This window comes from Vidua chalybeata, chromosome 32 (genome assembly GCF_026979565.1).
Source record: "Vidua chalybeata isolate OUT-0048 chromosome 32, bVidCha1 merged haplotype, whole genome shotgun sequence".
Lineage (NCBI taxonomy): Eukaryota > Metazoa > Chordata > Aves > Passeriformes > Viduidae > Vidua > Vidua chalybeata.
The window spans coordinates 1,573,868-1,599,567 of NC_071561.1; the positions used below are offsets into that span (position 1 = coordinate 1,573,868).

At 64.4% G+C, this 25,700-nt stretch overlaps 3 protein-coding genes across 3 annotated transcripts in view; 2 read left to right on the forward strand and 1 right to left on the reverse strand.

Moving 5' to 3' along the window:
• GPKOW (G-patch domain and KOW motifs) overlaps nt 1-7,233 on the forward strand; it is a 23,666-nt gene extending 16,433 nt beyond the window's left edge. The window contains 6 exon segments of the mRNA XM_053968225.1: nt 548-650; nt 2,314-2,416; nt 3,126-3,228; nt 4,208-4,277; nt 5,101-5,186; nt 7,009-7,233. Of these exon segments, the coding sequence (XP_053824200.1) occupies nt 548-650; nt 2,314-2,416; nt 3,126-3,228; nt 4,208-4,277; nt 5,101-5,186; nt 7,009-7,134 (591 nt within the window). The 3' untranslated portion in view covers nt 7,135-7,233.
• Nucleotides 7,234-7,265: 32 nt separating this feature from the next.
• Nucleotides 7,266-17,555, forward strand: WDR45 (WD repeat domain 45). Its single transcript, XM_053968224.1, has 10 exons — nt 7,266-8,168; nt 8,826-8,900; nt 10,394-10,498; nt 11,221-11,317; nt 12,432-12,526; nt 13,024-13,103; nt 14,331-14,539; nt 15,442-15,543; nt 15,621-15,763; nt 17,379-17,555. Exons 1-10 carry the CDS (start codon nt 7,676-7,678, stop codon nt 17,486-17,488), a joined length of 1,509 nt encoding a protein of 502 aa, XP_053824199.1. The 5' UTR covers nt 7,266-7,675; the 3' UTR covers nt 17,489-17,555.
• The window catches only part of HDAC6 (histone deacetylase 6), a 30,412-nt gene continuing 22,265 nt past the window's right edge, over nt 17,554-25,700 (reverse strand). Inside the window, exons 22-28 of the mRNA XM_053968223.1 lie at nt 25,295-25,484; nt 23,727-23,876; nt 23,144-23,318; nt 22,396-22,640; nt 21,655-21,810; nt 18,673-18,801; nt 17,554-17,902 (exon numbers count right to left, since the gene is read on the reverse strand). Coding sequence (XP_053824198.1) covers nt 17,831-17,902; nt 18,673-18,801; nt 21,655-21,810; nt 22,396-22,640; nt 23,144-23,318; nt 23,727-23,876; nt 25,295-25,484 — 1,117 coding nt within the window. The 3' untranslated portion in view covers nt 17,554-17,830. The remainder of the gene's footprint in view (nt 17,903-18,672; nt 18,802-21,654; nt 21,811-22,395; nt 22,641-23,143; nt 23,319-23,726; nt 23,877-25,294; nt 25,485-25,700) is intronic.

Below are 25,700 nucleotides of genomic sequence, written 5' to 3' on the forward strand. Positions count from 1 at the left end.
AGACTGGTACAGACCAGTACAGACCAGTATGGGGCACTATAGACCAGTACGGACCAGTACGGACCAGTACGGACCAGTACAGGGATGCGTGGGGTGGTATAAATCGGTGCAGACCAGTACGGACCAGTACAGACCAGTATGGGGCACTATAGACCAGTACAGACCAGTACAGGGCAGTGTGGGGCAGCGCGGGGCAGTATAGACTGGTACAGACCAGTACGGACCAGTATGGACCAGTACAGGTCTGACCGGTCCCTAACTGGTCCCTAACTGGTCTAACTGGTCTGACTGGCCCCTGACTGGTCCCTAACTGGTCCCTAACTGGTCTGACTGGTCCCTGACTGGTCCCTAACTGGTCCCTAACTGGTCTGACTGGTCCCTGACTGGTCCCTAACTGGTCTGACTGGTCCCATACTGGTCTGACTGGTCCCTGACTGGTCCCTAACTGGTCTGACTGGTCCCTGACTGGTCTGACTGGTCCCTGACTGGTCCCTAACTGGTCTGACTGGTCCCTGACTGGTCTGACTGGTCCCTGACTGGCCCGCAGGTGCAGGCGCTGCTGCCCGAGGCCGGGCGGGCGCTGGTGCGGCTGCAGCTGGGGGGGCAGGTGGTGACCGTGAGCCAGCACGGGCTGCGCCCAGTGAGCGCCGGTGAGTGACCAGTACGGACCAGTACGGACCAGTAACCCCAGTGACACCCCTGTGACACCCCTGTGACACCCCAGTAACCCTAGTACCCAGTGAGTGACCAGTACGGACCAGTACGGACCAGTAACACTCCCAGTGACACCCCAGTGACACCCCCGTGACACCCCAGTAACCCCAGTACCCAGTGAGTGACCAGTACGGACCAGTAACCCCAGTGACACCCCTGTGACCCCCCTGTGACACCCCTGTGACACCCCCGTGACACCCCAGTAACCCCAGTACCCAGTGAGTGACCAGTACAGACCAGTAACCCCAGTGACACCCCTGTGACACCCCTGTGACGCCTCAGTAACCCCAGTACCCAGTGAGTGACCAGTACGGACCAGTACGGACCAGTAACCCCAGTGACACCCCTGTGACACCCCTGTGACACCCCAGTAACCCCTGCACCCAGTGAGTGACCAGTACGGACCAGTACGGACCAGTACGGACCAGTAACACTCCCAGTGACACCCCCGTGACACCCCAGTAACCCCAGTACCCAGTGAGTGACCAGTACGGACCAGTACGGACCAGTAACCCCAGTGACACCCCTGTGACACCCCCGTGACACCCCAGTAACCCCTGCACCCAGTGAACACTGGTAGTTGACCAGTATGGACCAGTATGGACCAGTAACACCCCCAGTAACCCCCCAGTGACACCCCAGTAACCCCCAGTACCCAGTGAGTGCCAGTGAGTGACCAGTACAGACCATTATGGACCAGTATGGACCAGTAACCCCCCCTATGGCGCCCCAGTAACCCCCAGTCCCTCTCCCAGTCCCTCCCAGTCCCCCCAGTCCCTCCCAGTTCCCCCAGTCGCTCTCCCAGTCCCTCCCAGTCCCTCCCAGTTCCCCCAGTCCCTCTCCCAGTGCCTCCCAGTCCATCCCAGTTCCCCCAGTCGTTCTCCCAGTCCCTCCCAGTCCCTCCCAGTTCCCCCAGTTGCTCTCCCAGTTCCCCAGTCCCTCCCAGTTCCCCCAGTCCCTCTCCCAGTCCCTCCCAGTTCCCCCAGTCCCTCCCAGTCCCCCCAGTTGCTCTCCCAGTTCCCCCAGTTGCTCTCCCAGTTCCCACAGTCCCTCCCAGTTCCCACAGTCACTCTCCCAGTCCCTCCCAGTCCATCCCAGTCCATCCCAGTTCCCCCAGTTGCTCTCCCAGTCCCTCCCAGTCCCTCCCAGTTCCCCCAGTTGCTCTCCCAGTTCCCACAGTCCCTCCCAGTTCCCACAGTCACTCTCCCAGTCCCTCCCAGTCCATCCCAGTCCATCCCAGTTCCCCCAGTCACTCTCCCAGTCCATCCCAGTCCATCCCAGTTCCCCCAGTCGCTCTCCCAGTCCCTACCAGTCCCTCCCAGTTCCCCCAGTTGCTCTCCCAGTGCCTCCCAGTCCATCCCAGTTCCCCCAGTCGCTCTCCCAGTTCCCCCAGTCCCTCCCAGTTCCCCCAGTCGCTCTCCCAGTCCCTCTCCCAGTCCATCCCAGTTCCCCCAGTTGCTCTCCCAGTGCCTCCAGTCCATCCCAGTTCCCCCAGTCGCTCTCCCAGTTCCCCCAGTTGCTCTCCCAGTCCCTACCAGTCCCTCCCAGTTCCCCCAGTTGCTCTCCCAGTGCCTCCCAGTCCATCCCAGTTTCCCCCAGGTGCCTCGGGCCGCCCCCCCCAGGAGGGGCCGGAGGGGGGGGCGCAGGGAGGGGACCCCCCGCGGGGGGGGGGCAAGCGCAGGGAGCCCCCCCCGAGCGACAGGTGAGGGGGGGCTCGGCCGGGGGGGCTCGTTTGGGGGGGGGGTTTTGGGGTCATTTTGGGGGGCTCTCAGCTTGGGGGGTTCATTTTGGGGGGGTTCTCATTTGGGGGGGATCGTGGGGGGCTTTGGGGGGCTCATTTGGGGGGTTCAAAGGGGGGCTTTTGGGGGGGGGTTCATTTTTGGGGGGGTCTTAGTTCGGGGGGGGCTCAGTTTGGGGGGTTGGAGAGAGTTCTCATTTTGGGGGGCCTTTAGGGGGCTCTCATTTTGGGGGCCTTTGGGGGGGTTATTCGGGGAGGTTTGGGGGGCTCTTTGGGGGGGTCATTTGTGGGGGGTTTTGGGGGGGGTTCCCATTTTGGGGGGGGGCTCTCTTTGGGGGGAGAGGTTCGGGGGGCTCTCAAATGGGGGGGGTCTCTCATTTTGGGGTGCCATTAACCCTTGAGGGGTGAGACCCCCCTCCCCATCCGAATTGGGGGGGGGCCCTGAGCCCCTCCATTATTTTGGGGGGGGGGTCCAGGGGATTTTGGGGGTGCCACGGAGGGGTCTGTGCCCCCCCGAGGGGTTGGGGGGGGGGTCTGTGCCCCTTTGGGTGGGTCTGGGGGGTCTCCAGGGCTGTGGGAGGGGTGTAATTTGGGGGGTGGGGGTCCCCAGCGGTTTTGGGGGGGTGGGGGTCCCGGCCCCCCCCCCCCCCCGACGCCCCCCGGGCCCCCCCAGGAGCGCGAAGCAGCCCCGGGGCGCCCCCCACTGGCTGCGGCGGGACCTGCGCGTGCGCTGCGTGGACACGGCCTTCCGGGGGGGGGTCTTCTACAACTGCAAGGTGGGACCCCCAGACAGCCCCCCCGGGACCCCAAACAGCCCTGGGACCCCCAAAACCCCCCCCGGGACCCCCAAAACACCCCCGGGACCCCCAAAACAGCCCCGGGACCCCCAGACAGCCCCGGGACCCCCCCCCGGGACCCCCAAAACAGCCCCGGGACCCCCCAAAACCCCCCCGGGACCCCCAAAACCCCCCTGGGACCCCCAAACAGCTCCAGGACCCCCAAACAGCCCCCCCGGGACCCCAAAAACCCCCCGGGACCCCCAGACAGCCCCCCCGGGACCCCCAAAACCCCCCCCGGGACCCCCAAAACAGCCCCGGGACCCCCAAAACAGCCCCAGGACCCCCAGACAGCCCCCCCGGGACCCCAAAACCCCCCCGGGACCCCCAGACAGCCCCGGGACCCCCCAAATAGCCCCGGGACCCCCAAAACCCCCCGGGACCCCCAAACAGCCCCCCCCGGGACCCCCAAACAGCCCCCGGGACCCCAAAACAGCCCCAGCACCCCCAAACAGCCCCCAGGACCCCCAAACAGTCCCCCAGACCCCCAAAACAGCCCCCCCCCGGGACCCCCAAAACAGCCCCCCCCGGGACCCCCAAAACCCCGCAGGACCACCAAACAGCTCCCGGGACCCCCCCAGGACCCCAAAACAGCCCCCAGCCCCCCCCCGGGGATGCCAAATCCCCCCCCCAAGTCCCCAAACCCCCCCGGGACCCCCCCCCGGGAACCCAACAACCCTGGGGAACCCCAAAATCACCCCCAGGAACCCCAAAACCCCCAGGGCACCCCCAAACCCCCCCGAGGGTGACCCCAGACCCCAAAAAGGGTGGGGACCTTGCCCCCCCCCCGGGTGGGATTTTGGGGTGCTGCCCCCCCCAGCTCCCCCGGGTGGGATTTTGGGGTGCTGCCCCCCCCAGCTCCCCCGGGTGGGATTTTGGGGTGCTGCCCCCCCCGGTGCGATTTTGGGGTCCCCCCCAGATGACGATCGAGGACCTGCTGGCCCCCGACACCTGCGTGTGCCGCACGGACGACGGGCACCTGGTGGAGGGTGAGACCCCCCCCGGGGGGAATTTGGGGGGTCCTGACCCCCAAAACTCCTCTGGAACCCGAAAACCTCTCCCGAGCCCCCAAAACTCCTCTGGAACCCCCAAAACTCCTCTGGAACCCCCAAAATCACCCTGATATCCCTGACCCCCCAAACCTCCAAAATGTGCCCTCCTCTGAGCCCCCCTGAGCCCCCCAACCTGGCTGGGACCCCCAAAATCACCCTGGGACCCCCAAAATCCACCTGAGCTCCCCAAACCTGCCTGGGACCCCCAAAATCCACCTGATCACCCCCAAAATCCCCCTGTGCCCTCCAAACCTGGCTGGGACCCCAAAAATCCACCTGAGCACCCCAAAATCCTCCGGGACACCCCAAAATCCCCTGGGACCCCCAAAATCCACCTGTGCCCCCCAAAATCCACCTGGGACCCCTGAAATCCCCCTGGGACCTCCAAACCTGCCTGGGATCCCCAAAACTACCCCTGAGCCCCCCAAAATCCCCCTATACCCTCCAAACCTGCCTGGGACCCCCAAAATCCACCTGAGCCCCCCCAAAATCTACCTGAGCTCCCCAAAATCCCCCTGGGACCCCCAAAAGCTTCCTAAAATCTATTTGAGGCCCCCAAAATCCCCCGGGGAACCCCAAAATTCCTCTGGGACCCCAAAAATCCCACTGGGACCCCCAAAATCCACCTGAGCACCCTGAAATCCACCTGTGCCCCCCCAAAATCCCCCTGGGCCCCCCCAAATTTCTCCGAGCCCCCCACCCAAAATCCCCCTGTGCCCCCCAAACCCCCTGTGCCCCCCAAACCCCGCTGCGCCCCCAGGGCTGCGCGAGGCCTCTCTGGAGACCGTGGTGCCGCGGGGCAGCTCCGAGCGCGTCATGGTGGTGCTGGGGGAGCACGCGGGGCAGGTGAGGCAGCCCCCTCCCCAAATAGCACAGACCCCTCCCCAAATTACAGCACAGACCCCTCCCCAAATAGCACAGACCCCTCCCGAAATAGCACAGACCCCTCCCCAAATTACAGCACAGACCCCTCCCCAAATAGCACAGACCCCTCCCCAAATTACAGCACAGACCCCTCCCAAATTACAGCACAGACCCCTCCCCAAATAGCACAGACCCCTCCCCAATTACAGCACAGACCCCTCCCGAAATAGCACAGACCCCTCCCCAAATTACAGCACAGACCCCTCCCCAAATTACAGCACGGACCCCTCCCCAATTACAGCACAGACCCCTCCCGAAATAGCACAGACCCCTCCCCAATTACAGCACAGACCCCTCCCCAAATAGCACAGACCCCTCCCCAAATAGCACAGACCCCTCCCCAATTACAGCACAGACCCCTCCCGAAATAGCACAGACCCCTCCCCAAATTACAGCACAGACCCCTCCCCAAATTACACAGACCCCTCCCCAATTACAGCACAGACCCCTCCCCAAATAGCACAGACCCCTCCCCAATTACAGCACAGCCCCCTCCCCAAATTACAGCACAGACCCCTCCCTAAATTACACAGACCCCTCCCCAAATTACAGCACAGCCCCCTCCCCAATTACAGCACAGACCCCTCCCCAAATAGCACAGACCCCTCCCCAAATTACACAGCCCCCTCCCCAATTACAGCACAGACCCCTCCCCAAATAGCACAGACCCCTCCCCAAATTACAGCACAGCCCCCTCCCCAAATTACACAGACCCCTCCCCAATTACAGCACAGACCCCTCCCCAAATAGCACAGACCCCTCCCCAAATTACAGCACAGCCCCCTCCCCAAATTACACAGACCCCTCCCAAATAACCAAATTACAGCACAGCCCCCTCCCCAAATTACACAGACCCCTCCCAAATAACCAAATTACAGCACAGACCCCTCCCCAAATTACACAGACCCCTCCCCAAATTACAGCACAGACAGCTTCCTAAATTAAAACACAGACCCCTCCCCCTAATCCCCAATCCCCAATCCCAAATCCCCAAATCCCCAATCCCATCCCAATCCCAATCCCAAATCCCCAATCCCCAAATCCCAAATCCCCAATCCCCAAATCCCCAATCCCCAAATCCCCAAATCCCAATCCCAAATTCCCAATCCCCAATCTCCAATCCCAATCCCAAATCCCCCTCCCCAAATCCCCAAATCCCCAAATCCCCCTCCCCAAATCCCCAATCCCCAAATCCCCAGTCCCCAAATCCCAATCACAAATCCCAAATCCCCAGTCCCCAAATCCCCAAATCCCCAATCCCAAATCCCCAATCCCCAATCCCCAATCCCCAATCCCAAATCCCAATCCCCAATCCCCAAATCCCCAAATCCCAATCCCAAATCCCCAATCCCCAAACCCCAATCCCAAATCCCAATCCCCAAATCCCCAAATCCCAAATCCCCAATCCCAAACCCCAAATCTCCAATCCCCAACCCCAATCCCATCCCAATCCCCAAATCCCAATCCCAAATCCCCAATCCCCAATCTCCAATCCCAATCCCAAATCCCCCTCCCCAAATCCCCAATCCCCCAATCCACCAATCCCATCCCAATCCCCAATCCCCAATCCCCAATCCCAAATCCCAATCTCCAATCCCAATCCCCAATCCCAAATCCCAATCCCCAATCCCCAATCCCCAATCCCCAATCCCCAATCCCAAATCCCAATCTCCAATCCCAATCCCCAATCCCCCAATCCCCCAATCCCATCCCAATCCCAATCCCATCCCGTCCGGTTTCCCAGCTGGGCCGGATCCTGGAGCGGGACGGGCGCCGGGGCCGGGCTCTGGTGCAGCTGGGCCGGGCGGGGGCCGCGGTGCTGCCGCTGCCCTTCGACAGCATCTGCCTCTACCTGGGCGACGAGGACTGAGAGCCCGGCACGGCCCGGCTCGGCTCGAGACGGGCAACCACGGGCACGAGATGGGCAACCGTGGGGGTGAGCTGGGCAATAAAGGTGTCAGATGGGCAAGTACGGGTGTAAAACGGGCAGTAAAGGTGTGAGATGGGCAACGATGGGCATGAAACGGGCAACAACGGTGTGAGACGGGCAAGCACGGGGGTGAAACGGGCAACTGCGGGCCTGAGACGGGCAACCATGGGGGTGAGATGGGCAATAAAGGTGTGAGACGGGCAGTAAAGGTGTGAGATGGGCAACGATGGGCATGAAATGGGCAATAAAGGTAAAATGGGCAACGATGGGCATGAAACGGGCAACGACGGTGTGAGACGGGCAAGCACGGGAGTGAAAGGGGCAATAAAGGTGTGAGATGGGCAATAAAGGTGTGAGATGGGCAACGATGGGCATGAAATGGGCAATAAAGGTGTGAAATGGGCAAGCACGGGTGTAAAACGGGCAATAACGCGTGTGAGACGGGCAATGATGAGCATGAAATGGGCAATAAAGGTGTGAGATGGGCAATAAAGGGCCCCCCAAACCCCCCAGGACCCCCAAAACCCCTCAGGACCCCCAAATTCCCCCGCCCCCCCCCGGTGCCGGCCCCGAGGCGCTCTGCCCGCTTCCAACATGGCGGCCGGTGGTTGCTATGGCAACGCCTCACGCCGCTGCCAGTGTCCAACATGGCGCGTTGCCGGGCAACGGCCCCGCCCTCCGTCCTCCGCCAATCAGCGCGCGCGGCCGCCGGGAGCGAGCCTTCATTGGGCGGCGGCGCCGCTCACGCGACCGGAAGTCCGCTCTGGCCGGGCGCTGTGAGGCGTCTCGGTGGTCCGAGCGCCCCGCGGGGTTTTCAGGGGATTTTTGGGGCTTTTGGGGGGTCCCGAAGGGTTTTGGGGTCCCTTCGCTTCCCCCCCTTTCTGCTGCCCCCGAAGCGGCGCCGCCGCCGCCGGCGCGCTCCGCCATGGCGCAGGCCCGGGGGGTGAACAGCCTGCGCTTCAACCAGGACCAGAGTGAGTGTGGGGGTCCGAACCCCCGAAACCCCGAACCCCGAAACCCCAAACCCCCGAAACCCCGAAACCCCGAACCCTGAACCCCCAAATCCCCGAACCCCCGAAACCCCGAAACCCGAACCCCCAAATCCCCAAACCCTGAACCCCCGAAACCCCGAACCCTCAAATCCCCGAACCCCGAACTCCGAAACCCCAAACCCCCGAAACCCCGAACCCTCAAATCCCCGAACCCCAAATCCCCAAACCCCCGAGTTCTCTTCGGGACCCCGACCCTCGCCCCCCCCGCACCCCCAAATGTCCCCCGGCACCCCCAAACCGCTCGGGTGCTCCCTGTGACACCCCCAAAGCCCCTCACACCCTCCTGCAATCCCCCAGCCCCGCGGGGAGCCCCCAAATTCCCCCAAGCCCTGCGGGTGTCCCCCCAAATCCCCCCAGACCCACCCAGGGACCCCCAAGCCCCCCGTGCCCCCCCGTGCCCCCCAAAGCCCGGGGTCCCCCCACGCCCCCCGTGCCCCCCAGGGACCCCCAAAGCCCGGGGTCCCCCCAAACCCCCCGTGCCCCCCAGGGACCCCCAAAGCCCGGGGTCCCCCCAAGCCCCCCGTGCCCCCCAGGGACCCCCAAAGCCCGGGGTCCCCCCACGCCCCCCGTGCCCCCCAGGCTGTTTCTGCGTGGCGATGGACTCGGGGGTGCGGATCTTCAACGTGGAGCCGCTCATGGAGAAAGGACACCTGGGTGAGGGGCACGGGGGCACGGGGGGCACCTGGGGGGCATGGGGGACACCTGGGTGAGGGGCACGGGGGCACACCTGGGGGACACCTGGGGGGCACGGGCACACCTGGGGGCACGGGGGCACGGGGGACACCTGGGGGGCACGGGGGGCACCTGGGTGAGGGGCACGGGGGCACACCTGGGGGGCACGGGGGGCACCTGTGGGGCATGGGGGACACCTGGGTGAGGAGCACGGGGGCACACCTGGGGGGCACGGGGGGCACCTGTGGGGCATGGGGGACACCTGGGTGAGGAGCACGGGGGGCACACCTGGGGGACACCTGGGGGGCACGGGCACACCTGGGGGCACGGGGGGCACGGGGGGCACCGGGGTGAGGGACGTGGGGGCACGGGGGGCACACCTGGGGGGCATGGAAAGCACCTGGGTGAGGGGCACGGGGGGCACCTGGGGGCACATCTGGGTGAGGGACATGGGGGCACGGGGAGCACACCTGGGGGGCACCTGTGGGGCACGGGGGGCACGGGGGACACCTGGGGGGCATGGAGAGCACCTGGGTGAGGGACATGGGGGGCACCTGGGGGGCACCTGGGTGAGGGGCACGGGGGCACCTGGGGGGCACGGGGGCACCTGGGGGGTACCTGGGGGGGCATGGAGAGCACCTGGGTGAGGGACACCTGGGTGAGGGGCACGGGGGGCACCTGGGGGGCGCATGGGGGGCACGGGGGACACCTGAGTGAGGGAAATGGGGGGCACGGGGGGCACACCTGGGAGGCACCTGGGGGGTTTGGGGGACACCTGGGTGAGGGGCTGGGGTTGGGGGAGTCCCTGGGGGACACGGGGGGGCTTGAGGGACCCCCCTGCCCTGGGGAGCACCTGGGTGAGGGGCTGGGTCTAGGGGGTCCCCCCGCTCTGGGGGGTTCAGGGTTTTGGGGATCCCTGGGGGGTCACGGGGGGTTTGGGGGGGTTTGGGGCTCTTTAGGGGCAGAGAAGGACCCAGGGGAGGAAGTTTGGGGTGTTTTGGGGTCCCCCAGGGCTGCGAGGGGGGAGCGGCGTTTTTGGGGGGTTCCTCAGCCTGGGGGGGGGGTTGGGGGGGCCTGGGGTTGGGGCGGATTTTGGGGGGGGGTCCCTAAATTGAGGAGGGGCTTTTGGGGTGCGTTAGGGGAGGGGGGCTGTGGGGCAGTTTGGGCTGTTTTTGGGGTGCCCCGGCCTGGTGGGGGGAGGGGGCTCAGGTTTGGGGGGTCCCTGCAGCTTTTGGGGGGGTCTCTGCTATTCGAGGGTGCTGCTGGATTTTGGGGGGGGGGGGGGGTCCCTAAATTCGGGCTGTCCCCCCCACCCCAGACATGGCGGGCATGGGCAGCGTCAGACTGGGAGGGTCCCTGGGGCTGGGGGCGCCCCTCGGTTTTTGGGGGGCCGCTGTGGTTTGGGGGCGTCCCCCGCCCTCGGGGGGTGCCCCCCCCCGCCGTGGGGGCGCCCCCCTGATTTTGGGGTGCCCCAGACGCCGAGCAGGTGGGCAGCGTGGGGCTGGTGGAGATGCTGCACCGCTCCAACCTGCTGGCCATCGTGGGCGGCGGCAGCCACCCCAAGTTCCCCGACGCCTCAGGTGCGCCCCAAAACCGGGGACCCCAAAACCGGGGACCCCAAAACCGGGGAACCCCAAAACCGGCTGACCCCGATTCGCTGGGACATCCCGATAACCTGGGGGCGACCCCAATTCCCTGGGGGATCCCCAAAACCCGGGGGGACCCCGATTCCAGGAGGGCTTCAATTCCCTGAGACACCCCCAAAACCGGGAGGGGGGCCCAATTCCATGGGAGATCCCCAAATCTGGGGGGTCCCCAAATTCCCTGAGAGATCCCCCAGAACCGGGGGGTGCCCAGAATCAGGGTCCTCCCCCACCCCCCCTGGAGGGGTCCCCAATACTGGGGTAGCCCCCGCAGCCCCCCGGGGTGTCCCCAATGTTGGGGTGTCCCCATTCCGGGGTGTCCCCATTGCGGGGTGTCCCCAACCTGGGGGTGTTCCTGTCCTCAATATCGGGGTGTCCCCATTCCGGGGTGTCCCCAGTGTCAGGGTGTCCTCAACCCGGGGGTGTTCCTGTCCCCATTCCGGGGTGTCCCCAATATCGGGGTGTCCCCATTGCGGGGTGTCCCCAATATCGGGGTGTCCCCAATATCGGGGTGTCCCCAATGTCGAGATGTCCCCATTGCGGGGTGTCCCCGATATCGGGGTGTCCCCATTGTGGGGTGTCCCCAAGGTCGGGGTGTCCCCATTGTGGGGTGTCCCCGATATCGGGGTGTCCCCATTGTGGGGTGTCTGTGTCCCCAGTGCTGATCTGGGACGATGCCCGGGAGGGGAAGGACAAACTGGTGCTGGAGTTCAGCTTCCCCAAACCTGTGCTGGCCGTGCGCATGCGGCACGACAGGTACTGGGAGCGCTGGGAGCACTGGGAGCGCTGGGAGCGCTGGGAGTGCTGGGAGTGGTGGGGGCACTGGGGGTACTGGGAGCACTGGGAGTGCTGGGAGCACTGGGAGTGCTGGGGGTACTGGGAGCACTGGGAATGCTGGGGGTACTGGGAGCACGGGGAGTGCTGGGGGTACTGGGAGTGCTGGGGGTACTGGGGGTACTGGGGGTACTGGGAGCACTGGGAGAGGCACTGGGAGCACTGGGAGAGGGGCTGGGAGCACTGGGAGAGGCACTGGGAGCACTGGGAGTGCTGGGGGTACTGGGAGTGCTGGGAGCACTGGTTGAACTGGGGGGGGCACTGGTTGAACTGGGAGCACTGGTTGAGCTGGGAGAGCACTGGTTGAACTGGGAGCACTGGTTGAACTGGGAGCACTGGGAGGGCACTGGGAGGGCACTGGGAGCACTGGGAGGGCACTGGTTGAACTGGGAGCACTGGGAGGGCACTGGTTGAACTGGGAGCACTGGTTGAACTGGGAGCACTGGGGGGGCACTGGTTGAACTGGGGGGGTCACTGGTTGAACTGGGAGCACTGGTTGAACTGGGATGCCGTCCCCAGGCTGGTGGTGGCGCTGCAGAGCCGCCTGTACGTGTTCTGTAGTGGGAGCACTGGGAGGGCACTGGGAGCACTGGTTGAACTGGGAGCACTGGTTGAACTGGGGGGGGCAGTGGTTGAACTGGGAGCACTGGTTGAACTGGGAGCACTGGTTGAACTGGGGGGGCAGTGGTTGAACTGGGAGCACTGGTTGAACTGGGGGGGTCACTGGTTGAACTGGGAGCACTGGGAGCACTGGTTGAACTGGGAGCACTGGGGGGGCACTGGTTGAACTGGGGGGGTCACTGGTTGAACTGGGAGCACTGGGAGGGCACTGGTTGAACTGGGAGCACTGGTTGAACTGGGAGCACTGGGAGCACTGGTTGAACTGGGGGGGTAGTGGTTGAACTGGGAGCACTGGTTGAACTGGGGGGGTCACTGGTTGAACTGGGAGCACTGGGAGCACTGGTTGAACTGGGGGGGTAGTGGTTGAACTGGGAGCACTGGGAGGGCACTGGTTGAACTGGGATGCCGTCCCCAGGCTGGTGGTGGCGCTGCAGAGCCGCCTGTACGTGTTCTCCTTCCCCCACCGGCCCACCAAGCTCTTCGAGTTCGACACCCGCGACAACCCCAAAGGTGGGCACCCCAAAAACCCTGGCGCACCCAAAAACCCCGGGGCACCCAAAAACCTCCAGGGGCTCCCAAAAACCCTGGGGCACCCCAAAACCCACCAGGGCCTCCCAAAAACCCTGGGGCACCCCAAAGACCCCGGGGCACCACAAAAACCACCAGGGGCTCCCAAAAACCCTGGGGCACCCCAAAACCCACCAGGGGCACCCCAAAACCCCCGGGGCACCCCAAAACCACCAGGGGCACCCCAGAAATGGGGGGGGACCGTGAAAACCGTGAGGGGACACCAAAAACCCCGAGAGAGACCCCAGAAACGAAGGGGACCCCAACATCCAGGGGGAACCCCAATGTTCTAAGGGGACTTAAGGGGACTCCGATGTCCTGGGGGGTTTTTGGGGTCCCGCCCTGTCCTGTGGTATTTTTGGGGTCCCCCTGTCCGGGGGGGGTTTTGGGGTCCCCCTGTCCTGTGGTATTTTTGGGGTCCCCGTGTCGTGTCCCCGCAGGGATCGTGGATCTCTGTCCCAGTTTGGAACGGGCCTTACTGGTGTTCCCGGGGCACAAGTGCGGCAGCCTGCAGCTGGTGGTGAGCGCCGCACTGGGAGCACTGGGGGGCACTGGGAGCACTGGGAGCACTGGGAGCACTGGGAGCACTGGGGGCACTGGGGGCACTGGGAGCACTGGGGGCACTGGGGGCACTGGGAGCACTGGGGGCACTGGGAGCACTGGGGGGCACTGGGAGCACTGGGAGCACTGGGGGCACTGGGGGCACTGGGAGCACTGGGGGCACTGGGGGCACTGGGAGCACTGGGGGCACTGGGAGCACTGGGGTGTACTGGGAACACTGAGGCTGTACTGGGGAGCACTGGGCCATACTGGTCCATACTGGGTCACATTGGTCCATACCAGGTTGTCCATACTTGTATACACCAGTCTGTACTGGGTTAAACCGGTCCGTACTGGGTTAAAACAGTCCATACCAGTATGCACCGGTCCATACTGGGTTAAACCGGTTCATACCAGTATACACCATTCCATATTGGGTTAAACCGGTCCATACTGGCATAAACCAGTCCATACACATATACACCAGTCCATACTGGGTTAAAGCGGTCCATACCCATATACACCAGTCTGTACCGGTATAAACCGCTCTGTATCAGTATAAACCGGTCCATACCCATATACACCCGTCCGTACCGGTATAAACCTGTCAGTACTGGTATAAACTGGTCCGTACTGGTATGAAACAGTCTGTACTGGTATAAACCAGTCCATATCCATATCCATTGGTCCGTAGCCATATACACCGGTCTGTACCGGTATAAACCGGTCCATACCCATATACACCAGTCCGTATGGGTATACACCGGTCCATACCAGTATACACTGGTCCGTACCTGTGTAAACCGGTCCGTACCGATATACACCGGTCTGTACTGGTATAAACCAGTCCATACCCATATACACCGGTCCATACCAGTATAAACCGGTCCATACCCGTATACACCGGTCCATACCGGTATAAACCGGTCCATACCCATATACCCCGGTCTGTACCGGTATAAACAGGTCCGTACCCGTATAAACCGGTTCATATCCATATACACCGGTCCATACCGGTATAAACCAGTCCATATCCATATATACCAGTCTGTACCAGTATAAACCGGTCCATACCCATATACACCAGTCCATACCGGTATAAACCGGTCCATATCCATGTACACCAGTCCATACCAGTATAAACCGGTCCGTACCCATGTACACCAGTCCGTACCGGTGTAAACCGGTCCGTCCCGGTGTCCCGCAGGACCTGGGCGCGGCGCAGCCCGGCTCCTCCTCGGCGCCGGTGGCCATCAGCGCGCACCAGAGCGAGGTGGGCTGCGCGGCGCTGAGCGCGCCCGGCTCCCTGCTGGCCTCGGCCTCGCGCCGCGGGACCCTCATCCGCCTCTTCTGCACCCAGAGCCGCGCGCGCCTGCTGGAGCTGCGCCGCGGCACCGACCCCGCCACGCTCTACTGGTGGGACTGGGGGCACTGGGGGGACTGGGGGGACTGGGGGGGACTGGGAGGGACTGGGGGGGACTGGCACCGACCCCGCCACGCTCTACTGGTGGGACTGGGGGCACTGGGGGGACTGGGAGGGACTGGGGGGGACTGGTGGGGCTGGAGCTGCGCCACGGCACCGACCCCGCCACGCTCTACTGGTGGGACTGGGGGCACTGGGGGGCACTGGGGGGGACTGGGAGGGACTGGGGGGGACTGGGGGGCACTGGGGGGGACTGGTGGGGCTGGAGCTGCGCCGCGGCACCGACCCTGCCACGCTCTACTGGTGCCACTGGGAGCACTGGGAGGGACTGGGGGGGACTGGGGGGGACTGGCACCGACCCCACCATGCTCTACTGGTGGGACTGGGAGCACTGGGGGCACTGGAAAGACTGGGAGAGACTGGAGGTGGATCTGAGCATTGGAGGACCCCCGGCCTGATTTTGGGGTGTCCCCCCCCCCAGCCCTGATGGGATTTCGTGGGGGTTTTGAGGTGTCCCCCTCGATCCTGATGGGGTTTAGTGTCCCCCATCCCTGACGGGGTTCTGTGGGAGGTTTTGGGGTGCCCCCATCCCTGACGGGGTTTTGGGGTACCCTCTCATTCCTGACGGGGTTCTGTGTGATGCTTTGGGGTGTCCCCAGCCCTGACAGGGTTTTGGGGTGCCCCCAGCCCTGATGGGGTTTTGTGTGATGCTTTGGGGTGTCCCCCAGCCCTGACGGGGTTTTGGGGTGCCCCCCAATGCTGATAGTGTTTTGTGGGAGGTTTTGGGGTGCCCCCATCCCTGACGGGGTTTTGGGGTGCCCCCTCATTCCTGACGGGGTCCTGTGGGAGGTTTTGGGGTGCCCCCAGCCCTGACGGGGTTTTGGGGTGCCCCCAGCCTGGCCTTCAGCCCCGACTGCTCCTTCCTGTGCGCGGCCAGCGACAAAGGCACCGGGCACATCTTCGCCCTGCGGGACACGCGGCTCAACCGGCGCTCGGCGTGAGTGGGGGCCTGGGGGGGGACCCCAAAACCCGGGAGGGCCCCCCCGAGCCCCCCTGACCCCCCGTGCCCCCCAGGCTGGCGCGGGTGGGGAAGGTGGGCCCCGTGCTGGGCCCCTACGTGGAGTCCCAGTGGTCCCTGGCCAGCTTCACGGTGCCGGCCGAGGCGCCCGGCGTGTGCGCCTTCGGCAGGGCCGGCCGCAGCCCCAGCTCCGTCATCGGTGAGTGCCCGGCCCCGAGCGCCCCAGACGGGGCTGGAGCACCCTGAAATATCCCTTGAGCACCCTAAAATATCCCTGGAACACCCTAAATAACCCTTGGACACCCTAAATAACCCTGGAACACCCTAAATAACGCTTGGACACCCTAAATAACCCTGGAACACCCTAAAATATCCCTGGAACACCCTAAAGAACCCTGAAACACCCTAAATAACCCTGGAACACCCTAAAATATCCCTGGAACACCCTAAAGAACCGGGAACACCCCAAATAACCCAAACACACCCTAAAATAACACTGAAACCACCCTAAAGAACCCTGGAACACCCTAAAATATCCCTGAAACACCCTAAAGAACCCTGGAACACCCCAAATAACCCTGAAACCACCCTAAACAACTCTGGAACCACCCGAAATAACCCAAACACACCCTAAAATAACCCTGAAACATCCCAAAGGGCCCTGAAACACCCCAAAGTGCCCCCAAAACCACCCTAAATAACCCTGAGGGACCCCAAAACATCCCAAAAACCACCCCAAAAAAAAAACACTGAGGGACCCCAAACCAGCCCTGGGGGACCCCAAAATAACCCTGGGGGACCCCAATCCCCTCAGGGTCTGTGCCTTTGGGGGAGGGGGGCAGCCCCAAGTCTGTCATTGATGAACCCTCCCGACACCACCCCAAAATATCCCCCTGGGACCCGAAATCCTCCCTGGGAGCCCCAAAACGCACCCAGGGACCCCATAACCCACCCCAGACACCCCCAAAATGCACCCAGACCCCCCCTGGGCACCCCAAACTCCCCAACCTGGGGTCCCAGAGCCCCCCAAACCCCCTGGGGACCCCCTAAACCCCCCCTGACCCCCCCAAACCCCCCCAGGGCCCCTCTAAATCCCCCCTGACCTCCCCAAACTCCCCCTAAATGCCCCCAGGGCCCCCCATAACCCCCTCAAATCCCCCCCAAACACTCCCTGACCCCCCTAAACTCCCCAGGGCCCCTCCCTGTACCCCCTAAACTCCTTCAAGCCCCCCCGACCCCCACAAATCTCCCCAAACCCCTGCTAAACCCCTTAAACACCCCCAGAGCCCCCCTAAAGCCCCCCAAACTCCCTCTAACCCCCCCCAAATTCCTCCAAGCCCCACCTAAGCCCCCCCTGCCCCCACCTAAACCCCCAGGGCCCCCCTAAACCCCCTCAAATCCCCCCAAACATCCCCCCTGACCCCCCCAAACACCCCTAAGGCTCCCCTAAACCCTTCCAAGCCCCCCCCAAACCCCTCAAAGCCCCCCCTGACCCCCACAAACGCCCCTAAACCCCCCCAGGCCCCCCCCTAAACCCCTTCAAATCCCCCCGACCCCCTAGACACCCTCAATTCCCGCCCAAACATCTCCCTAAATCCCCCCCCAAACCCCCTAAACCCCCCAGGATCCCCCTAAATCCCCACTGACACCTGAAACCCCTCCAAGCCCCCCCTGACCCCCACAAACTCCCCCTAAACACCCCAAGACCCCCCCTAAAGCCCCCCAAACCCCCCTGGGGCCCCCCTAAACCCCCTCAAATCCCCCCCCTGACCCCCCTAAGGCCCCCCCTGACCCCCCCTGCCCCGCGCCCCCAGCCGTGTGCGTGGACGGCACCTTCCACAAGTACGTGTTCAGCCCCGACGGGAACTGCAACCGCGAGGCCTTCGACGTCTTCCTGGACATCTGCGACGACGACGACTTCTGACCCCCCCCGGGACCCCTCCCCAGAGCCGCGGGACCCCCCCCCCCAAAACCTGGCGGACCCCCCCGAGCCTCGCCCGTGTCTTTATTGGTGTCTCGGCGTAACAAAGGGGATTTAGAAAAGCTCCAAAAGGGGGGAGGGGATACAAAACCGGGGTCCCCCCGCGTGCCCGGGACCCCCCCCGCGCTCTGGGGGGGGGGAGGTGGCCCCCCTGCCCCTCCCCCCGCCCCTGGGTCCGGCCCAGCCTTTGGCCCAGGGGGGGTTTGGGGGTCCCGGGGTGCTGGTGATGGGGGGGGGGGTGGCACGTGTGTAGCCCTTTAAGAGTGGGGGGAGCGGGGGAGGGGCTCAGAAGGAGGGGGTGGGGGGGTCCGTGCCGAATTTGAGGCGGTAGATGAAGGTCTTGGTGGGGAGCAGCACCTGGGGGGGATGGGGGGGTCAGACAAGGGACCCCCCCCCCCCCCCCCCGCTCTATCAATGGTTTACTCCCAATCCCCCCCAGACCCCCAAACTCAAGGGGGGGGGAGTGCAGGGACCCCCCAGACCCCTGTGACACCCCCAGATCCCCCAGACCCCTCTGTGCCCCCCAGACCCCCCGTGCCCGGTGCCCACCGGGTGTGTGATGTAGCCCCCAGACCCCCCCAGACCCCTGTGCCCCCCAGACCCCCCGTGCCCACCGGGTGGGTGCCGTAGCCCCCAGACCCCCCTGTGCCCCCAGTGCCCCTGGGTGTGTGACACCCCCAGACCCCTGTGACACCCCCGTGCCCACCGGGTGTGTGACGTAGCCCCCGCAGGGGCAGCACCCCAATGACCCCTGTGACACCCCCAGACCCCCGTGCCCCCCGTGCCCACCGGGTGTGTGACGTAGCCCCCAGACCCCTCTGTGCCCCCCGTGCCCCCTGTGCCCACCGGGTGTGTGACGTAGCCCCCAGACCCCCGTGCCCACCGGGTGTGTGACGTAGCCCCCAGACCCCTCTGTGCCCCCCCGTGCCCACCGGGTGTGTGACGTAGCCCCCAGACCCCCGTGCCCCCCGTGCCCACCGGGTGTGTGACGTAGCCCCCAGACCCCCGTGCCCCCCGTGCCCACCGGGTGTGTGACGTAGCCCCCAGACCCCTCTGTGCCCCCCGTGCCCCCTGTGCCCACCGGGTGTGTGACGTAGCCCCCAGACCCCCGTGCCCCCCGTGCCCACCGGGTGTGTGACGTAGCCCCCGCAGGGGTAGCACCAGGCCGCCAGGTCCCGCAGGCTCAGCACCAGGGGGTGCCCCTGTGCCCCCCCGTGTGCCAGCATGTGCCCCCCGACATAGCGCCCGCACAGCACCTGCAACGGCCCGCACCCCTCGCACCGGATCCAACCGGATCTGACCGGATCCGACCGGCACAGACCGGATCTGACCGGCACAGACCGGCTCGGACCGGCTCGGACCGGCACAGACCGGCTCGGACCGGCTCAGACCGGCACCGCGGGGGGACGGGGTGCGGGGGTGGTTTTGGGGTGCAGTGGGTTATTTTGGGGTGCGGTAGATTATTTTTGGGTGCATGGTGGGGATTTTGGGATGCGGGGGGAGATTGGGAGTGCGGGGGGGATTTGGGGATCAGGGGGGATTTGGGGTGCAGGGAGGGGATTTTGGGGTGCAGGGGGATTTGGGGGTTCGGGGGTTTGGGGTGCGGTGGGATCGGGGTGGGGGGATTTTGGGGTGCAGGGAGGGGATTGGGGTGTGGTAGGTTATTTTGGGGTTCAGGGGGGATTTTGGGGTGCGGGGGGAGCAGGGTCTGGGGGGGAGATTGGGGTGCAGGGGGGATTTGGGGTGCAGGGAGGGGATTGGGGTGCGGTGGGTTATTTTGGGGTGCAGGGTGGGGATTTTGGGGTGCAGGAGGATTTGGGGGTTCAGGGGGGATTTGGGGTGTGGGAGGATCGGGGTGCAGGGGGGATTTTGGGGTGCGGGGGGATTTTGGAGAGCAGGGTGGAATTGGGGAGCAGTGGATTATTTTGGGTTGCAGGGAGGGGATTTTGGGGTGCGGGGGAATCAGGGTGTGGGGATTTTTTGGGGTGCAGGGTGGAATTGGGGTGCGGTGGGTTATTTTGGGGTGCAGAGAGGGGATCGGGGTGTTGTAGATTATTTTGGGGTGCAGGGAGGGGATTTTGGGGTGCGGGGGGAGCAGGGTGTGGGGGGAGATTGGGAGTGTGGGGGGGATTTGGGGGATCAGGGGGGGATTTTGGGGTGGGGGGGATCGGGGTGCGGGGGGGATTTTGGGGTGCGGGGCATTTAGGGGTTCAGGGGGTTGGTTTGGGGTGCAGGGGGATTTGAGGGGTGTTTTTGGGGTGCAGGGGGATTGGGGTGCGGGGGGTGGTTGGGGGGTTCGGGGGGAATTTTGGGGTGGAGGGAGGGGGATTGGGGTGTAGTGGGTTATTTCTTTTGGGGTTCAGGGGGGGATTTCGGGGTGTGGGGAGGGGACCTAGGGCTGCAGGGGGTGGTTTTGGGGTGCAGGAGAGATTTTTGGGGCACAGGGATGTTGCTGTGCTGTTTTGGGGTGCAGTGGCTGGTTTTGGGGTACAGGTGGTGCTTTGGGGTACAGGGGGTGTTTTGGGGACAGTTTTGGGGCACAGGGGCTGTTTTTGGCTGTTTTTTGGGTGTTTTTAGGTGGTTTTGGGTGTTTTTGTGCCGTACCTGGTGGCAGCTCAGGCACAGCCAGTTCTCACGGGGTGTGGGGGGGTGTTTTTGGGGTGTTTTTGGCCTGTTTTTGGGTGTTTTTGGGCTGTTTTGGGGTGTTTTGGGTGGTTTTGTGCCGTACCTGGTGGCAGCTCAGGCACAGCCAGTTCTGGCGGGGGTGTGTGTGTGTTTTTGGGCTGTTTTGGGGTGTTTTGGGTGTTTTTGGGCCGTACCTGGTGGCAGCTCAGGCACAGCCAGTTCTGGCGGGGGGGGGGGGGTGTTTTTGGGGTGTTTTTGGGTGTTTTTGGGCTGTTTTGGGGTGTTTTGGGTGTTTTTGTGCCGTACCTGGTGGCAGCTCAGGCACAGCCAGTTCTGGCGGGGGTGTGTGTGTGTTTTTGGGCTGTTTTGGGGTGTTTTGGGTGTTTTTGTGCCGTACCTGGTGGCAGCTCAGGCACAGCCAGTTCTGGCGGGGGTGTGTGTGTGTTTTTGGGCTGTTTTGGGGTGTTTTTGTGCCGTACCTGGTGGCAGCTCAGGCACAGCCAGTTCTGGCGGGGGTGTGTGTGTGTTTTTGGGCTGTTTTGGGGTGTTTTGGGTGTTGTTGTGCCGTACCTGGTGGCAGCTCAGGCACAGCCAGTTCTGGCGGGGGTGTGTGTGTGTTTTTGGGCTGTTTTGGGGTGTTTTGGGTGTTTTTTGGGCCGTACCTGGTGGCAGCTCAGGCACAGCCAGTTCTGGCGGGGGTGTGTGTGTGTTTTTGGGCTGTTTTGGGGTGTTTTGGGTGTTTTTGTGCCGTACCTGGTGGCAGCTCAGGCACAGCCAGTTCTGGCGGGGGTGTGTGTGTGTTTTTGGGCTGTTTTGGGGTGTTTTGGGTGTTTTTGTGCCGTACCTGGTGGCAGCTCAGGCACAGCCAGTTCTGGCGGGGGTGTGTGTGTGTGTTTTTGGGCTGTTTTGGGGTGTTTTGGGTGTTTTTGTGCCGTACCTGGTGGCAGCTCAGGCACAGCCAGTTCTGGCGGGGGTGTGTGTGTGTTTTTGGGCTGTTTTGGGGTGTTTTGGGTGTTTTTGTGCCGTACCTGGTGGCAGCTCAGGCACAGCCAGTTCTGGCGGGGGTGTGTGTGTGTTTTTGGGCTGTTTTGGGGTGTTTTGGGTGTTTTTGGGCCGTACCTGGTGGCAGCTCAGGCACAGCCAGTTCTGGCGGGGGTGTGTGTGTGTTTTTGGGCTGTTTTGGGGTGTTTTGGGTGTTTTTGGGCCGTACCTGGTGGCAGCTCAGGCACAGCCAGTTCTGGCGGGGGTGTGTGTGTGTTTTTGGGCTGTTTTGGGGTGTTTTGGGTGTTTTTGTGCCGTACCTGGTGGCAGCTCAGGCACAGCCAGTTTCTGGCGGGGGTGTGTGTGTGTTTTTGGGCTGTTTTGGGGTGTTTTGGGTGTTTTTGTGCCGTACCTGGTGGCAGCTCAGGCACAGCCAGTTCTGGCGGGGGTGTGTGTGTGTTTTTGGGCTGTTTTGGGGTGTTTTGGGTGTTTTTGGGCCGTACCTGGTGGCAGCTCAGGCACAGCCAGTTCTCGCGGCGGCTGCCGCAGACCCCGCAGGGGGGGGGCAGGAGCTCCCCCAGGGCCCCCCCGGGCGGGGGCGGGGCCACGGCCCCCAGGTGGGGACACTCCAGGAGGGGCGTCACGGCGTACAGCGCCCCCTGCCGGCGCGGAGGAACGGCAGCCTCAGGGGTGGGGGGGGGACCAAGAACCCCGACCCCCAAAGCCAGCCCCAAATCCCCCACCCCAAATCCTGCCCCCCAAACGCAGCCCCAAAACCCCCACACCAAAACCCCCACCCCAAATCCACCCCAAATCCTTCCCCCCAAACCCAACCCCAAAGCCCCCACCCCAAATCCTGCCCCCCAAACCCATCTCCCATAACCCCCCCCAAATCCACCCCACCCACCCAACCCCTGCATAAAACTCCCCCAAAACCCCTTCCCTGAACCCCCTCCCCAAAATCCCTTCCCCAAATCCCGCCCCCCTAAACCTCGATCCCTCTCGTACCCTTCCTTCAAAACCCCCCCATAAACCCCCAGACCCCTCCCCAAACCCCAAACCCAACCAGACCTTTCCCCAAACCCCCCCACACCCTCCCCCAAATGCCCCCAGACCCTCCCCAACCCCCCCCAGATCCCAAACCCAGCCTCCAAACCCCCCAGACCCTCCCCAAGCCCCCCCAGGTCCCAAACCCAGCCCCAAACCCCCCAGACCCTCCCCAAGCCCCCCGCCCCGTCCCCCACCTCCTCCAGCTCCTCCTCCTCCTCCCAGCAGGGGGCGGCCGCGGCCGCTGCCGTGGGGGCGGGGCCTGCCAGAGACTCCGCCCCTAGCCCAGCCTTGGCCACGCCCCCGGGGTCGTCCCCGAGCTGCAGCGCCCCCAAGCGGCGAATGGCGGCGTCCAGGGGGGGAGACCCCGTGACGTCATCGGCGGCGGCTGTGACGTCATCGCTGCCCTCCCCTTCCTTGGGGGTCTCCGGGGGGGGCTCAACTGCGGGGGGGGGGAGGGAGGGGTTGGGGGATTTGGGGGTCCCCGGGGGTCCCCAAGGGAGATGGGGCCAGGGGCCTCGGGGGGGGCCCCAGGGGTGTTCAAGGGCTCAGGGCAGATTTGGGGGTCCCAGGGGGTCCCGGGGGTGTTGAGGGGCTCAGGGCAGATATGGGGGTCCTAGGGGGTGTTCGGGGGCTCAGGGCAGATTTGGGGGTCCCGGGGGGTCCCGGGGGTGTTGAGGGGCTCAGGGCTGAGGGTTGGGGGGCTCAGGGGAGCCCTGGGGGTCCCCGTGGGACTGGGACAGGGCTTGGGGGTCCTGGGGCAGTGCGGGGGTCCCGAGGGATCCCGGGGCAGCGCAGGGGTCCCCGGGGGTCTCAGGGCAGTGTGGGGGTCCCGGGGGTTCCAGGGATGTGCGGGGGTTCCGGGGGTTCCCAGGACTGCGCGGGGTTCCCGGGGGTCCCAGGACTGCGCGGGGGTCCCGGGGACGCTGTGGGGAGGGGTCTCACCGCGGGGCAGCTGCAGGCAGCTCCAGCAGCCCCGCTGGGCTCGCAGGGTGCGGCCCAGGGCCCGCAGCGCCGCGGGCTGGGGGGTCCCGGGGGGGGGCAGCGTGGGGGGGTCCCCGAGCAGGACCCCCAGGCACTGCCCCGCCCCCTCGGCCGTCACAGCCAGGTTGTACCCGCCCTGCGAGACCCCCGGGACAGAGCCCCCCATGACCCCCACCCTCCCCCAATGGCACGCCCACACCACCCCCCCCCCCCCCAAAAAGCCTGACCAGGGCCCCCCCAGGCCCCTCTGACCCTCCCTGGGACCCCAGGCCTCCCTCAGACCCCCGAACCCCCAGCGAGACCCCCCAGCGTCTCCCCAACCCCTCCCAGGACCTGTCCAAACCCCCCCTTGGGGACCACCAGGACCCCTCCAGGACCCCCAAACCCTCCCTTGGGGACCCCTCCAGGACCCCCAACCCCTCCCTTGGGGACCCCCAGGACCCCCAAACCCCCCCCTTGGGGACTGCCAGGACCCCTCCAGGACCCCCAACCCCTCCCTTGGGGACCCCCAGGACCCCCAACCCCCCCCTTGGGGACCCCTCACCTCGAGCAGGAGCACGAGGCGCCCCCCTGCCAGCCCCCCCAGCAGGTGGGTCATGAGGCCGAAGGTCTGGGGGGACACCAGGCACCCCCCCAGGGGGTCCCCCCGGCCCGCGTCGAACCCGGCCGACACCAGCACCAGCTCCGGCCCGAACTGGGGGGGCCACGGCCTCAGGGGGGGCACAGGGGGCGGGGCGCCCCCCCCCACACCCCAAATGGGGGGCACGGACCCCCTCAAAGGGAGGCAGGACCCCCCCAAAGAGCCACAACTGCCCCACGGGACCCGAAGCCCAAAATGAAGCCAAGAGCCCCAAAAAGGAGCCCCGAAAGGCTCCCCCCCCTCAAATCACAGCCAGACCCCCCCAGAGGGACCCGGACCCCCCCACAGACCCCCCCAAACAACCCGGACCCCCCCTCAGCCCCCTCAAAGGAACCCTGATCCCCCAAAAGGGACCCTGACCCAGACCCCCAAAACAAACACAAATGTCCCCCAAACAAACCCAAAACAAACCCAAATCCCCCAAAACACCCCAAATCCCCCAAACAAACCCAGCCCCCCCAAACAAACCCAAATCCCCCAAAACAACCCAAATCCCCCAAACAAACCCAAATCCCCCAAATGAACCCAAATCCCCCAAAACAAACCCAAATCCCCCAGAACAACCCAAATCCCCCAAACAAACCCAAATCCCCCAAACAAACCCAAATCCCCCAAACGAACCCAGCCCCCCGAAACAAACCCAAATCCCCCAAAACAACCCAAATCCCCCAAACGAACCCAGCCCCCCCAAACAAACCCAAATCCCCCAAAACAACCCAAATCCTCCAAACGAACCCAAATCCCCCAAACAAACCCAAATCCCCCAAAACAAACCCAGCCCCCCCCAAACAAACCCAAATCCCCCAAACAAACCCAAATCCCCCTCCCCTAAGCTACCCAGCCCCCCCAAAGGCTCCCACCCCTCCCAAAACAGACCCAGATCCCAAACCAGCCCCAGAATTCAAACTCCAAACCCCAAACCAGTCCCAGACACCAAACCCAAACAAAACCCAAACCCCCAGACACCAAACCCAAACCTAAACCCCAAACCCCAAACCCAAACCCCAGCCCCCAGTCCCCAAACCCGAAACCCCAAACCCAAACCCCAAACCCCAAACAAACCCCTAACTCAAACCCCAAACCAACCCCAACCAAACACCAAACCGACCCCAAACAAACCCCAAAGCAACCCTGAACCAACCCCAAAAAAACCCCAAAGCAACCCCAAACAAACCCCAACCAAACCCCAAACCAACCCCAAACCCCAAACCCCAAAGCCCAAACCCCAAACAAACCCCAAACCCCAAATCCCAAACAAACCCCAAAGCCAAAACAAGCCCCAACCAAACCCCAACCAAACTCCAAACCAACCCCAAACCCCAACCAAACCCCAAACCAGCCCCAAAGCCAGCTCACCTGCGCGGCCACAGGCAGCAGGAGCCGGCTCAGCGCCGCCAGGTACTCGGGGTCCCAAACCCCAAACCCCAAACAAACCCCAAACAAACCCCAAACAAACCCCAAAGCCAGCTCACCTGCGCGGCCACGGGCAGCAGGAGCCGGCTCAGCGCCGCCAGGTACTCGGGGTCCCCCACGCGGGGCCCCCCCCAGGCCACGTTGAGGGTGAAGCCCCGGCCGGGGCCCCTCCCCCGGCGCCGCGGGGACCCCCCGGGCCCCCCCGGGAAGAAGGAGCCGTCGTGGCGGTGCAGGGACATGTACAGGACACTGGGGCAGGGTCAGCACCTCGAAACTGCCCCGGGGCGCCCCAAATCCCCGTGGGACCCCAAAAACTGCCCCGGGGCGCCCCAAATCCCGCGGGACCCCAAAAACTGCCCCAGAACGCCCCAAATCCCCGTGGGACCCCAAAAACTGCCCCGGGGCGCCCCAAATCCCGCGGGACCCCAAAAACTGCCGCGGAGCGCCCCAAATCCCCGTGGGACT

What these genes read in the sequence shown, in the direction of transcription:
- WDR45 (XM_053968224.1), top strand. Translation starts at nt 7,676, where the DNA reads ATGGGCAATAAAGGGCCCCCCAAACCCCCCAGGACCCCCAAAACCCCT. An exon ending in CATGGAGAAAGGACACCTGG is followed by an intron (nt 8,901 to 10,393) that starts GTGAGGGGCACG and finishes GGGGTGCCCCAG; the next exon opens with ACGCCGAGCAGGTGGGCAGC. An exon ending in GACCCCGCCACGCTCTACTG is followed by an intron (nt 14,540 to 15,441) that starts GTGGGACTGGGG and finishes GGGTGCCCCCAG; the next exon opens with CCTGGCCTTCAGCCCCGACT.